Raw genomic sequence first — 14,556 nt, 5'->3', positions numbered from 1 at the left:
ATATTATTATTCTTCCGATTAGCCTTCATTACCACTAGTGCACCGGAGCATACTCTCATCACTCCATTTTCTGTAATGATTTTGAATCCTTTTGATTCTAGGGCTCCACAGAGATGAGATTCTTCTTCAAATCCGGTACATATCGAACATCTATCAATGTTCTGATCATTCCATCATGGTTCCTTAATCGTATTGAACCAATGCCATATGAGGTAAGAGGGCTGTTATCCGCTGTGTGGATGACTCCATATTCTCCTTCTTGAAATTCCACGAACCAGTCCCTGTTGGGACACATATGATAGCTACAAGCCGAGTCCATCAACCATATGTCTGATGATGTTGATGACTCTGCTGTAACTAATGAGAAGTCTGAATCATCACAATCAGCTACATTTGAATCCATAATAGCCTTTCCATTGTTATGTTTGGCCTTATTCTTCAACTTCGGACAGTCTTTCTTCCAGTGCCCTTTTTCTCGACAAAAGGCACATTCATCTTTGCTGGGTCTGGATCTTGACTTGGATCTTCCCTTCTTTGTCCTCGTTTGATTTTGAGGACGACCCCTCACAAACAGTGCTTCTCCTTCTCCGCCCTTCTGTTTTTCTCGCTTTCTTTGTTCATAGCTGTACAAAGCTGAACAAACTTCTCTGAGAGAAATTTCGTCATTTCCATGGAGTAGAGTAGTTTCAAGGTGCTCGTACTCATCAGGAAGTGACGCCAACAACATTAAGGCCAAGTCACCATCATCATAAGTTGTATCCATATTTTGCAAATCTGTGACCAACTTATTGAAACTGGTGATATGTTCATTCATCGTGGTACCAGGAACATAGGTGAAGTGAAACAGTCTCTTCTTCATGTACAATTTATTTTGACTGTTTTTCTTCAAAAATTTATCCTCCAGTGCTTTCCATAATTTACTTGCAGAAGTTTCCTTTGTGTATGGATATTTCTGCTCTCTAGCAAGGTAGGATCGAATGGTACCGCAAGCAACACGGTTGATAATTCTCCAATCTTCTTCTCCAATAACATCTGGTTTCTTTTCTTCAATGGCCAGATCTAGCCCTTGTTGAAAAAGGACATCTAGAACTTCGCCTTGCCACATCCCAAAATGTCCGGACCCGTCAAAAATTTCTACCGCAAATTTCGCATTTGACACAATTCTTGTCATAAGCGAAGATGCCAATGATGACGTATTGTTGACACTTGATGTAGATTCTTCTTGTTTATTGTCTCCCATATTTGACACAAATATTATTTAATAGCTGACGACACAAATCAAGATTATTTCCTTTCTGATGTAGAAGATCAGACTAAGCTGCAACTACAGAGCATACTCAGACAGAACCTTGACTCAGTTACCAAGATAAATCTTTTCTGATGTGGAAGATCAGACTATGCTGCAACCACAGAGCATACTTAGACAGTAACTTGGCTCTGATACCAATTGTTGCGGAAGCCAAATGTATATAGTGTGAATAAGTCACAACTACTATACCAAAAATTATGACAGCCACCAAATAATAAATAAGACAATAAAACAACAATAAAGGAAACATCAGAATTTACGAGGTTCGGCTAATTTTGCCTACTCCTCGGACACAACCAATATTTTATTCCACTCCAAAAATACAAGTGAAATAATACTAAAGAGAGAAGATACAAATGTCTTAAACAGATGAGAAGGCAAATGAGAGGTGTGTTTCAATCCTAAACATTAGGCCTTCTTTTATAGGGGAAAAATCCCCCCCAAACTTAACTCCCAACCAATGTGGGACTTTGGCATTTTGCCAAACTTCAACAGACCAGACAGCTCAATTGTTGGGGCCAACTTGATTTCTGTTAAAAAGAGGCAGTAGATAGCAGCATTGAGAATAATTTTATGGTTATGTGAAGTTCTAATATAACCAGTGTTATTGCAACCCGTAAATCATTACTCCATCCTGCCCTTTTTATTTGTGTTTAAGATTTTGCCTATTAAAAACACCCACAGACCATCAATACATCAGTGTTATAACTGTGACAGTCTCCTTGCAGATACATTTTTATGGAAAGTTTGGTCCACCCCAACAAAGCAAAAGGAGACAAAGCGCTATTATCTTTTCTTTCCTCCTCCCATCCAATTGCAACACTTAAAAACAATCTAAAGCCCGCTATGAACTCTGCCACCCTCACTTCCTTCCCTGTTGCCATCACTACCTTTCCCATATGACTTGTTCCTTCTTGCTCCCAATAGTAAGTGGGGCAAATTTTATTTTTTCTTCAGGAAATGATTCTTGGGAATTGATGTAGAGTATTGTCTCTTAGAAAATCCACCACTAGGCTCAATCAAAAATGACTAGTGATGCTTAGCCAAGAGGAGGAAGATTCAAATTTAAAGTTTAGGCAAATATGGTAAAGCACATCCTCAGGCGGATTCGTTGCTTCAAGCCATAAGATTTGAATCATTTGTCAGATCTTGCACACTCAGGACTAGTAAGAAGTTATGTTGAAATTCTGCTTGTGTCCTTAACAGGAGTTCACGAACTAACAAGCTGAAGAAAATGAATACATAATCTAAAGAAATTACATAAACTGATATACATTGATCACTTGTTTTGCAAATGATTTTGCTTCCTATTCAAGACATGCAACCCCTTCATTTTTTTTTATGTTTTCCGGAGGAAAAAAGACAAAGAAGAAAAAAAACATGTTGGAATCCATGAGATTTTCCACTTGCATAATACAACCTTAAAAACCTTATTAAAGTTTGATTTTGATGTCTCAGCCAAAGATACATGTTCCTCCATAGGAAGATAATCTACACAAGTGGAAAAGAAACCATCTTCTGTCTATGCAAAATAATACAGAACAAAGTCAACCTTTGTAACGTTCCATATTGGCAATCAAAACTGACTTGGTTCCACCACCCATCTTTGGATAAAACTGAGATCTCATTGCCTACGAAATTAGAAAATTGGGTTTCTATCTTTGTTCATGTTGAGGCTGAGCAAGCAAGCACAGTTGAAAAACATAAACCTTTCATGTTCATCATTTAGAAGATGGCAGATTGACTTCTCATTTTTCAATTTTTTCTGCTCGTTTAGGGTGAATAAGCCAACACAATTATCTTGGAGGTGGTGAAACACAATTAACATGCACCACAATACTGACAAATGAACATTGTGAACGGGTATTGTCCAAGCCAAACCTCTTTGGCCGCTAATGGCTCTAGGAAGTGGTAAAGCTTCATTACTGACAATTATCATCTAGAATGCAAAGACAATTCATATAATATCACACAGTGCACGCTATCTTTCAGTTTCTGAAGGACTAACTAGCTACTACAGTTATAGTTAAAAACTAACAACTCTAAATGAGTTACAAAAATAAAAAATAAAATAACATCTAATTGATACCTCTACTTTACAACCTTTGGATTTTTCTTCCTCAAACAAACCAAAATTCAATATATCACCATTCACCAGTATAAGTCTATAAAGGAGTAAAGGACATCGGTACCATGGACTGTCAGCAACTGGTCCCAGTCACATCTCATGACTTTAGATGACCAGAAATTATGGTTTGGTGACTTTCCAAATTTAGCAACACATTCTAATTATTTATTTTAAATGTAAAATACTATAAGTTCAAAGTAAAAATAGTATTCTGTGAATACTTATCAAAAGAAATTGATCATTGTGAAATTTTTAAGGGAAAGATAATTAGGAGGAATAAAATGTAGAGATAGTAAGCTACAGATTAAAAACAGTGAACTGTAATTGCGAGACCAACATAGCCCTGTGATAAGTAAGGTTTCTAGTAAGACCATGAAGGTTATGTTTCAACTCTTACGGCTTACCAAGTTACTCTGCTCGGGTAGAGACTCCGATTGGTAGTATAGTAAATGTATCAGTGATCCACTACTTCTCATGTCACAGTGCAAGATGGTTTTACGTGTACAGGTAACACTGTAAAAACGAAAGTCAAGAGTTAGACAAGGAGATTAAGATTCATTATACCTTCACAATCAGATGGCAATCCATGGGACCTGTAACAGCTCTTATACCCTAAAGTTTAATCAGGTTAGTTAGGCACCAACAAAGAAAAACAAGTAGGCTGTTGTGCCAATCAAACAGGTAATCATACATCAAGAATTGAGTCAACATTTGAAGGGGCAGAAACATCAGTACAGATAGCTGCAATCAGCATCCATTTTCCCAAACAAATCCAGCACCGGCAGGTTCATGGCCATTTTCACCACCTAAATTAGAAAATTTTCAAGACGCAATGTTAAACTGGACTTGGGTTAGAACCAGATTCCGAGGTTATGTGCCAAATTTGGGTTAGAGATTCCTGAGCTACTGTTTAGTCACGCATATTCCTGAATAATTATTCATAAGAACTAATGGACTCCTTAAAAGCTTATTTAGTTATAAGTGGAATCACTAGCAGAAACTTCACTCAGGTGAGGCGAGAAAGGAATGCACAAAGGGGCACTGGGCAACTCATGAAATGCAATTTCTAATTTTGCCATTACACAAATTAGAATAATATGTGAAGCTCCATGAGAATATTAATTTAGCGATACTCCTGTTCTAGAATTGAAATAGAGGCATCAGGTATAATCCAAGTTTGCCTGATATGACTGCAACTTTGTTCAAATTTCCATCTGAAATATCAAATATCATCCCACAACCTTAACATGTCTTAGGGCATACAGGAGAAAATGTTACAGTGGATTTCAGAAAACTATCATCTTAGTAAGGCAACAGGATAAATAAAAACAGCGAACAAATTGACAACCTAAAACAAATAATATAAGTGCTTCCTCTGTAATAGATTAAGTTTTTATCACACAATTCAACACGACATGTCGACATTGATATCAAGATAGGCAGACATCCTAAGTCCAACTCTCAAACCCATCAACAGAAATGTTTCCACATGATTGATTCAAGAAAAATAATTAAACCACACATGTGAGAGGATGTGTTTACAACCTAAAATAAATAAACGTCCCTTCTTTTTAATAGTTAAACTTTGAAATGAGAGGATCACACAATTCATCAAACGAAATCACTAAAAATGGATCACCTCAGGAAAACGAGCTGGATATGGCAAACCGCGGCAAAACTTGGCAGAACTCTGACTGTCACAACATCTGCAATCACTTCACTTTAATAACTATAGCATATGAAATTTTATTTAAAAACTGCATTGCATGACATAAGCTTCACAAATACCTACATAAATTTATGCACAATACAATAAATTACAAAGGCACTAATCTTATAAATGCTATGAGGAAGCATATAGATATTCCTTAGTTGGCCAACATTTGAAATTGTTTCCGAGTTAGAACATTTCATTATCTTCCGGTTTCTAAATGCTCCTAAGGTTTTGCACCACATAGAAAAGGAGTCGTTCTAGTAAATTACCTAAAAGTACTTTTACTATATGCACAGTCTGTTCTTCACTCTCCGGTGCCGGCGATGAAAACAATAATGTCAGATTTTTCTCTTCTTTACCTTTTATTTACGGCATACTCAAACGAGTCAATCATCCAAGGAGAAAGGCGATGCATGCAAAAATTAGGATATCTTAGCTCGAATTCGAACGAAATAGAGTTAGCTAACGAAAATGGAGGGCAAGAGAGGAAGGGATTATTCAGGGTTACTGTCGAATTGATAAATTCAGTTAGCTTCCAATCCAGATCTGAAGAGTGAAAGATGAAGACGAGAGAAGAAGAACGGAGAAAATGGAAATATTACTATTCCATTGAGAAAGTATACTATACAACACCTACAACTTCCCAACTAACATATATTTATGCTAACTAATCTTTAACTCAACTATAGTTACCAATATGTACTCTAGTTAGCTAGCTATGGTTGATAAATAACAACTAACTAGCACTACCCTGTATCAATACATTTCTCAACACCCACTCAAGCTAGGTCTAAGGAAAATGTTCTTTAGGCCTAACTTGGATAACAAATGGTCATGCTGAATACAACTTAGCTCAGCAGAGGGCAGATACACAGTCTCAACCAATCCCTGTTGTACCTTCTCACGAATGAAATGACAATCAATATCAATGTGCTTGGTACGTTCGTGGAATACTAGATTCGCAGCAATTTGCATTGCAGATTTACTGTCACAATAGAGTGGGATAGGCAAAGTGAGAGAGACTCCTAACTCATTGAACAGACCAACCAACCACACTATCTCTACCACAGTCGACGCCAGACTCCTATACTTCGCTTCAGCTGAACTACGAGAGATAGTATTTTGCTTCTTGGATTTCCAGGATATGAGAGAATCACCAAGCGTGAGCATATAGCCAGTCACTGACTTCCTCGTATTTGGGCAAGAAGCCCAATCAGCATCACAATAAGCGTGCAACTTGGTAGAACCATTAGATGACATAAGGATCCCCAGACCAGGATTCTTTTTCAAGTATCTAATTACTCTTAAGGCAGCCTCAAGATGCGATGTCTTAGGAGCATGCATGAATTGACTCAAACATTGCACATCAAATGAAATATCCGGCCTAGTAATAGTTAGGTAGAGTAACCTACCAATCAACCTCTAATAAGCTCCATGATCAGCAAGTAAAGTATCATTGGTAAGTCCAAATTGATGATCAAATTCAGCTGTAGTTAACTTCTGATTCACCTCAACAGGTGCCCCTACAGGTTTTGCCCATGTCAAGCCAGCATCAGAGATAAGCTCGATAGAATACTTCCTCTGATATAACAGAATCCCTTCCTTACTCCTCGCATACTCAATGCCCAAAAATTACTTGAGCTCCCCCAAGTCTTTGATTTTGAAGTTTTGATGAAGTGCAACTTTAGTGTCTGATATAAGAACAACATCATCTCCCGTGACGGGAAGCTTGCTTAAGCCCATAAAGAGACTTATGTAGTCGATAGACTTGAGTCTTTCCTGCTGAATATGAGAAACCCTGAGGTAGATCCATATAGACTTCCTCTTCCAAATCTCCTTGCAAGAAAGTATTATATACATTCATTTGGTGTAAAACCCAACCTTTTGCAACTGCAATAGCAATCACAGACCTAACTGTGACAATTTTCACTACAGGTGAGAATGTCTCTTGATAATCCAAGCCTTCCTTCTGACTATACCTTTTTGCCACCAAGCGAGCCTTGAATCTTTCTATATCTCCAGAAGCTGTGTATTTGATCTTGTAGACCCATTTACAACCAATTGCCTTCTTGCCATGAGGTAGTGTTACTACTTCCCATGTGTGATTATCTTCTAGAGCTTGAATCTCTGATTTCATAACTTCAATCCACCTCATATCTTTGGTTACTTCATAAAAGGATGTAGGTTCAGTCTCTGAAGAAACCTTAGCAACATAGGCTTGGTATTTGGCTGAAAGGCTATCATAATATATGACATCACTGATTGGATACAGACAATAACTTGCAGAACTTGACCTTCCTTGAGGTCTAATGTAGTCTTTGAGTCAAATAGGGGGTTTAGTGGTCCTGCCAGACCTTCTCTGATCACAAGCAATGGGTGGTCCACTTTGTCTAATATTAGATGGCACAGAAGCCTCATCTTTAACAACTGGTGCATGTATCTCTGGAACAACAGTTGCATTTTCTTCTACATTGCTGGCATTGTTGGGAATAGAGGATGAAGTTGCATGTATTTCATGTGCAGGAGCATCAGCTGCTGTGTAAATGTGAGTGTTGCCAAGCTCCTCAACACCCCTGCTATCAATAGGTGACAATAGACAATCATTATTGATTATGGAAGTTGACTGAGAGTGCACTCTGAAATCTTCAGCATTATATTGGAATGGATACACATCTTCATGGAAGACTACATCCCTGCTCACAAATATAGACCTCTGCTCAATTTTGTATAACTTGTAGCCCTTTTGTGTAGGAGCATACCCCAGAAATACACCTTATTGCACGAGGACCAAACTTGTCTCCTTTCACTAAATTAGTAGCAAAGCATAGACATCCTAGAACCCTCATGTGAGATATAGAAGCTTGTCTTCCAAACAATACTTCAAATGGTGATCTGTTGTGCAAAACAATGGAGGGTATTCTATTGATGATGTACACTGCTGCCTCCACACATTCCCCCCAGAATCGAATAGGCAAATGACCTTGAAACCTTATAGCCCTTGCTGTCTCCAATATATGTTTATGTCTTCGTTCCACCACTCTATTTTGTTGTGGAGTGTATGGACAAGAGCTTTGATGCACAATGCAATGCACTGAGAATAACTCATTGCAACTCTAATTAAAGAACTCTGTCCCATTATCAGATCTAAAGCATTTTATCATCTTCCTAAACTGTGTCCTGACCATAATAATGAAGTGCTTGAGTACTGCAATTACATCAGATTTAAGATGCAATAAAAAAACTCAGGTCCATCTGGAGCAATCGTCTACAATTGTGAGAAAAAACCTTTTTCCATTATGAGTTAAGGCTTTGTAAGGGCCCCATATATCCATATGCAGTAAATCAAAACAATCTACTACTCTAGTAGTACTTATGGGAAATAGAATCCTATCTTGTCTTGCCAATGGACAAATGTCACAATGGCTTATTGTAGTACTATCACTACCAGTGAAATTAGGTAACTTCTTAATGACTAGAAATGGAACATGTCCCAGCCTCTTATGCCACAGTTCAGTATCAGCTCTTACTACTACAAAAGACAGTGTGGGGTGTTGATAATAGGCTAGATTTATGTAATTTGGCGATTGTTTATGCCCTAGCTTAATTATGTTTCAATGTTATAATATAATTAAATGATGAAAAATGGGTTCTAATTGTGAATGTCACGCGTTGCAGGAGTAAGGAGCTTGTATGAGGCCTTAAAGCTGTGATTGGAGCTACATTGAAGCAAGAAACAAAACCCCTAGGAGCTGAGTACGCAAGAAGACGAGACAAAAGAATAGTTAAAATGAAGGTCTGCACTAGCGTGACCGCACTAGACCAAATGGTCGAGGCAGAATGATAGAGCATTAGCGCGCCCACTAGCGCGGCCGCACTAGCCCAGTTCCGAAATATTAATTTTCAGGGGTAAACTTGAAAGTCTAAGGAAAAAATTCACTTAACCTATAGAAGGTCAAGCTCGCCCAAAGGGGGATTATGCAGTTTTTGATAGCTTAGTGCAAGAAAAGGAGAGGCAAGAGGCAGGGAGGAGGATTCAACATCAAGTTCTTCATTTCTTCCTTTTGTTTTTATGATTTGTGATGAATTTGATTATTGTTATGATGAACACTAGTATGAGTAGCTAAATATTTATTCTAAGGTTTGATGGAACCTATTGAAGTATGAACTTCTTGATTATGTTAATATAGTTTGCCTTTTTAATCTCTATTTGTTCAACTACATGCTTGTTGTAGTTAATTGACAGGATCCTCAATTAGCTATGCCTATTTAATGTGCATAACTCGGGAGAGAGTGCATATTTAGGTAATTGTTGAACAATACCACTCCCAAAGTATATGAGAGATCAATAATCGAGGGTTTAAAGGCGGGATTAGGGATAACGAAGCCTTGGGTGTAATCTAAAGTGAGCTGTAATAAACAAAGCCAGCTAGCGTATCTCGGGAGAGTGCGTCTAGTAAATTATCGTGATTACTCGGGAGAGATTTAAGGTAAGAGGAGTGCTCATGATTGATAGAGATGATATGGTGATTCTATGTGAAGCATAACCGGAAGAGATTCCATCAATAGGGGAAATCATAGCCTTAGAACCTTCTCTTAATTGTTACAACCAAATCATAGTTAGTTTTAAGCTGTTTAATTACATTCATTCTTAGTTAGTAGAGATACCATCAATTGTTATTGACAACGTTTGGGAAGTTGATTTCGTAGAGTTTAGTACGTTTAACGAAAGTAATTGATAGGTTAATTCCTTGTGGGTTCGACTATGGGCTAAATACTCAGATTATATTTGCAACGTCCGCGTGTCCTTTTTATAAGACATAGTTGGGCGTGGTCAAATTTTGGCGCTGTTATTGGGGAACTTTAACGGTGTTATCAATTACAATTGAAAGAAGTACAAAAATTCTTAGTGTAGTCAATTTTCTCTATACCCAATCTTTACATTGAAATTTTAACGTTTGTTGACTTGGTTGTACAGGTGCATGCCTAGAAACTCATCGAAAACTGGTGAAGTATTTGAAGCATTATCAGATCCGGAGAAAGTTTTCAAGGCCTTGAACCAGGCCAACCGGAAAAACAAACAACAACAAATAACTGAACACTTCGAGACAGAAATGGGAGATCACGAAGAGAACCCAGTTGTACCAATAGCGCCAGTGGCACCTCTTGTGCCAGAGGCAACTCTCTATGACTGGGCACAACCCACAGCTGAAAATCTGGCCACCTCGATTTTTGTCCCGCAGATACAGGCTGAATCATTCCAAATCACGAATAACATGTTGCACTTGTTGCAAAACAAGGGACTATTTTTGGGGTCATAAGTCAAAGATCCTCAACAGCTTTTGAAGAATTTCCTATCAATCTGCAAAACCCAAAGGCATCCCAACGTAACTCCGGAAGCAATCATGCTGTTATTGTTTCCATTCTCAGTGGCAGGAGCTGCCCAGACCTGGCTAAATTCACTCCCCATAAATCCATAACAACTTGGGAGGAGTTAGTCAAGTAATTCGTGAACAAGTTCCACCCACCCAACAAAACCACTCAACAAATTGATGAAATTTTGAGTTTTAAACAGAGACCAATGGAAACACTGCATGAAACATAGGAACGATTCAAGGGGATGCTGGTTATATGTCCGCACCATGGTATTCCTGATCTGATGTTGGGGCAGCGGTTTTACATGGGATTGTCAGATAGCGTGAAGAACATTGTTGATACTTCAACTGGCGGAGCATTTTTGAGCAAAACATGGAGAGAAGGCCAGAGTTTGCTTGACAAGATGGCACAGAATTCAGGATGGATAACAAGGAATGCACATATCACTCCAGTGGTGCACTCAGTGCCCTTAGATCCATCCAACTCTATGGCTGAAAATATGGCCACCTTATTGACACAGATGAGCATACTCACCAAAAAGGTGGAAGAGTCAGGGCAGAAGCAGCAGGTACACATTGTAGATACTACCAATGGGGGCTTGTGCACATCGTGCATTAGTCAGCCAATTAGTAACCAGTGGAATGCAGAACATGATCATCATCACTACCTTGAAGACATGAATTATGTGTCGAATTATGGAGGCCAGAGACTGGGTGATCAGAATTGGGGCCAGCAGAATCAGCAGTACAAGACAGCCCAACCACAGTTCAACAATGGGAACATGGGAGGTATGAGACCCCCTAACAATATGGCACCTTACCCAAGGACACAAGGATATAATAATCAGAATCAACAACAGGGATATCACCCTCCTCATCATCAGCAGCATGGTAGAAGGCAAGAAGATGGGTTTGCTAGACTTGAAGCAATGATGCAGTAGGTTATTGGGTCTAATGAAAAGATTAGTGAGAGAATAGATGCACATGATTCAGCGATCAAGAATATTGAAATACAGATGGGCCAAATTTCGATGTCTCTGAACAATCGTCCTCATGGGACACTACCTGCAGATACCCAGATAAATCCAAAAGATCAAGGCCTGAAGCATCTGATTGCGGTGAATCTACGTAATGACAGAGATTTGGAAGTAGAGCAAGAGATGGCTCGAGAAACTAGACAAGCGGAGACACTCATACCAGTGCCCATTGAGCTGGATGAGTCAACGAAACTGACAGATGTGACAGTCTAGACTGCCCAGGAAGAAAATAGCATTCATATTGAGACCGAGAAAGAAGTCGAGACAGCCCAAGAACTAGTAGTTGAGGTGGCAGCTGATAAAGATCAATCCCAAATGATTGGGAAGAAGAGACCTCCTGCACCCTTCCCTCAGAGGCTGGCTAAGTACCAAAAGGAGGAGCAATACAAGAAGTTCTTGGAGATGCTGAAACAAATCCAAGTAAATATTCCATTGATTGAGGCTTTGAAAGAGATGCTTGGGTATGCAAAACTGATGAAGGACTTAATGTCCCGAAAATTTGATTTCCAAGACTTGGCCACAGTTACTTTTACTCAGACTTGTAGTGCAGTGGTGACTAGACCAATTGCGAAAAAGTTGTCTGACCTAGGGAGCTTTACAATTCCATGCACTATTAGTAATTTTACTTTTGCTAAGGCACTGTGTGATCTAGGGGCCAGCATTAATCTTATGCCCCTGGCGATTTATAAGAGGCTGGGTATTGGAAGAGCTAGACTCACCTCTATGTTGTTGTAGCTGGGCTGACAGGACTGTAAAGCAACCCTCAGGTATTCTGGATGATGTGTTGATTCAGGTAGGGAAATTTATGTTCCCTGCAGATTTTGTGATCTTAGACTGCAAGGTAGATGAAGAGATTCCCATAATTTTGGGAAGTCCGTTCTTGGCCACTAAGAGAGCTCTCATTGATTGTGAGACTGGGGAACTCAAGATGAGATTGAACGACGAAGAGATAACATTCAATGTGCAGAAATCTATGAGGCAACCAAGTGAATTCGCCAATTGCTCTCTTATTGATGTCGTGGATGTAATTGTAGAGACTGATGATGAGATGCTGACTATTGAGAACCCTCTTGTTGCATGTCTGATGAATTTAGATGAGGTAAATGGAGAAGAACTGACAGAATGAGTGATGGCATTAGAGGATAGAGGGTTCTGTGATAGAACTCTTGAATTTGAGCCCTTGCACTTGGAAAATAGAAAAACTCCTCCAGCCAAGCCATCCATTGAAGAACCACCAAAGCTGGAGTTGAAGCCACTGCCCGCCCATCTCAGGTATGAGTTCTTTGGACCTGACTCCACATTACCTGTTATTATCTCATCTAGTTTGTTAGATGTGCAAGCACAACAACTCTTGCAGGTACTTAATGAGTGTAAGACTGTTATTGGGTGGACCATGGCAGATATAAAGGGGATCAACCCAGCCTACTGTATGCACAAAATTCTGCCGGAAGAGGGACACAAACCTTCCAGGGAACACCAAAGAAGGTTGAACCCCAACATGAAGGAAGTGGTGAAGAAAGAAGTGATAAAGTGGTTAGATGCGGGAATCATTTTTCCAATATCTGACAGCAGCTGGGTTAGTCCGGTTCAATGTGTACCTAAAAAGGGGGGCATGAAGATAGTTAAAAATAATAACAATGAACTTATCTCTACGAGAACCGTCATGGGCTGGAGAATTTGCATGGATTACAGAAAGTTAAATCTAGCCACCCGGAAAGACCACTTCCCACTTCCCTTCATTGATCAAATGTTAGACAGATTGGCAGGGAGGTCACATTTCTGTTTTCTAGATGGGTACTCAGGGTACAATCAGATCTCTATTGTACTAGAGGATAGAGAAAAGACCTCCTTCACTTGCCCATATTGCATTTATGCCTTTCGGAGGATGCCCTTTGGCCTATGCAATGCACCAGCCACATTCCAAAGGTGCATGATGGCCATATTTACTGACATGGTGGAGGACATAATGGAGGTATTCATGGATGATTTCTCAGTGGTGGGGAAATCATTTGATGAGTGTCTTATAAATCTAACTCGTGTGCTGAGACGATATATTGAGACTAACATGGTTCTTAATTGGGAGAAGTGTCATTTCATGGTACAAGAGGGCATAGTCTTGGGGCACCGGGTGTCAAGCAAGGGAATTGAGGTGGATCATGCTAAAGTGGATGTGATAGCAAAGCTGTCCCCTCCAACTTCAGTCAAGGCAATCAGGAGTTTTCTCGGGCATGCCGGTTTCTACTGGAGATTCATAAGAGACTTCTCAAAAATTGCCAACCCTCTCTGTATATTGTTAGAAAAATATCACCCTTTCTTATTTAGTGATGACTGTAGGGTAGTATTCGAGGAGCTGAAGAAGAGGCTAGTCACAACACCTATAATTGTTGCCCCTGACTAAGAGCAACCATTCGAACTCATGTATGATGCCAGTGACTACGCAGTGGGGGCAGTGTTGGGACAGCGGAAAGACAAGCTGATGCATCCAATCTACTATGCTAGTAGAACGCTGAGTGGAGCCCAGCTGAATTACACTGTGATTGAGAAAAGGAGATGTTGGTTGTGGTGTTTGCTTTCGACAAATTCAGATCATACCTGATTGGCTCTAAGGTAATTGTATACACTGATCATGCAGCTTTCAGGTACTTGATTGAGAATAAGGAGTCTAAACCGTGCCTGATTCGTTGGGTGCTATTACTGCAAGAGTTCGACCTTGAAATTCGTGACCGTAAGGGCACATAAAATCAAGTCGCTGATCATCTATCGCGACTTGAAGGAGCTGAAAAATCAGTCGAGGTCGAAGAGATCCTGGAAACCTTTCCAGACGAGCAGCTGCTCGCAGCCAGTCTTGAGGAAGTGCCATGGTATGCAGATTTTGCAAACTACCTGACCTGCGGTACTGTTCCCTATGACCTTTCATCTGTCCAAAAGAAAAAGTTTTATCGTGATTACCGCATGTATTATTGGGATGAGCCCTATTTGTTTAGAATATGTGTTGA

The 14,556-nt window shown here is 39.5% G+C and overlaps 1 protein-coding gene and 1 non-coding gene across 2 annotated transcripts; both read right to left on the bottom strand.

The window, feature by feature from the left end:
• Positions 1 to 6,573: 6,573 nt before the first annotated feature.
• Positions 6,574 to 7,997, bottom strand: LOC142182134 (uncharacterized). Its single transcript, XM_075256105.1, has 4 exons — positions 7,911 to 7,997; positions 7,506 to 7,864; positions 6,920 to 7,388; positions 6,574 to 6,732 (listed from the first exon to the last, which is right to left on the bottom strand). Exons 1-4 carry the CDS (start codon positions 7,995 to 7,997, stop codon positions 6,574 to 6,576), a joined length of 1,074 nt encoding a protein of 357 aa, XP_075112206.1.
• A 2,693-nt stretch (positions 7,998 to 10,690) lies between these two features.
• On the bottom strand, positions 10,691 to 10,797 carry LOC142182382 (small nucleolar RNA R71). The gene has a single exon (XR_012711217.1). It is a non-coding gene; the product is annotated as a small nucleolar RNA R71 (small nucleolar RNA).
• Positions 10,798 to 14,556: the final 3,759 nt, after the last annotated feature.

This window comes from Nicotiana tabacum, chromosome 6 (genome assembly GCF_000715075.1).
Source record: "Nicotiana tabacum cultivar K326 chromosome 6, ASM71507v2, whole genome shotgun sequence".
Lineage (NCBI taxonomy): Eukaryota > Viridiplantae > Streptophyta > Magnoliopsida > Solanales > Solanaceae > Nicotiana > Nicotiana tabacum.
This window is presented reverse-complemented; position numbering and strand designations above follow the sequence as displayed.

Coding starts and splice junctions, on each gene's coding strand:
- LOC142182134 (XM_075256105.1), bottom strand. CDS start 7,997: ATGAGGGTTCTAGGATGTCTATGCTTTGCTACTAATTTAGTGAAAGGA. Junction 7,865..7,910: donor CAATAAGGTGTATTTCTGGG/GTATGCTCCTAC, acceptor AAAATTGAGCAG/AGGTCTATATTTGTGAGCAG. Junction 7,389..7,505: donor ATTGCTTGTGATCAGAGAAG/GTCTGGCAGGAC, acceptor ATATTATGATAG/CCTTTCAGCCAAATACCAAG.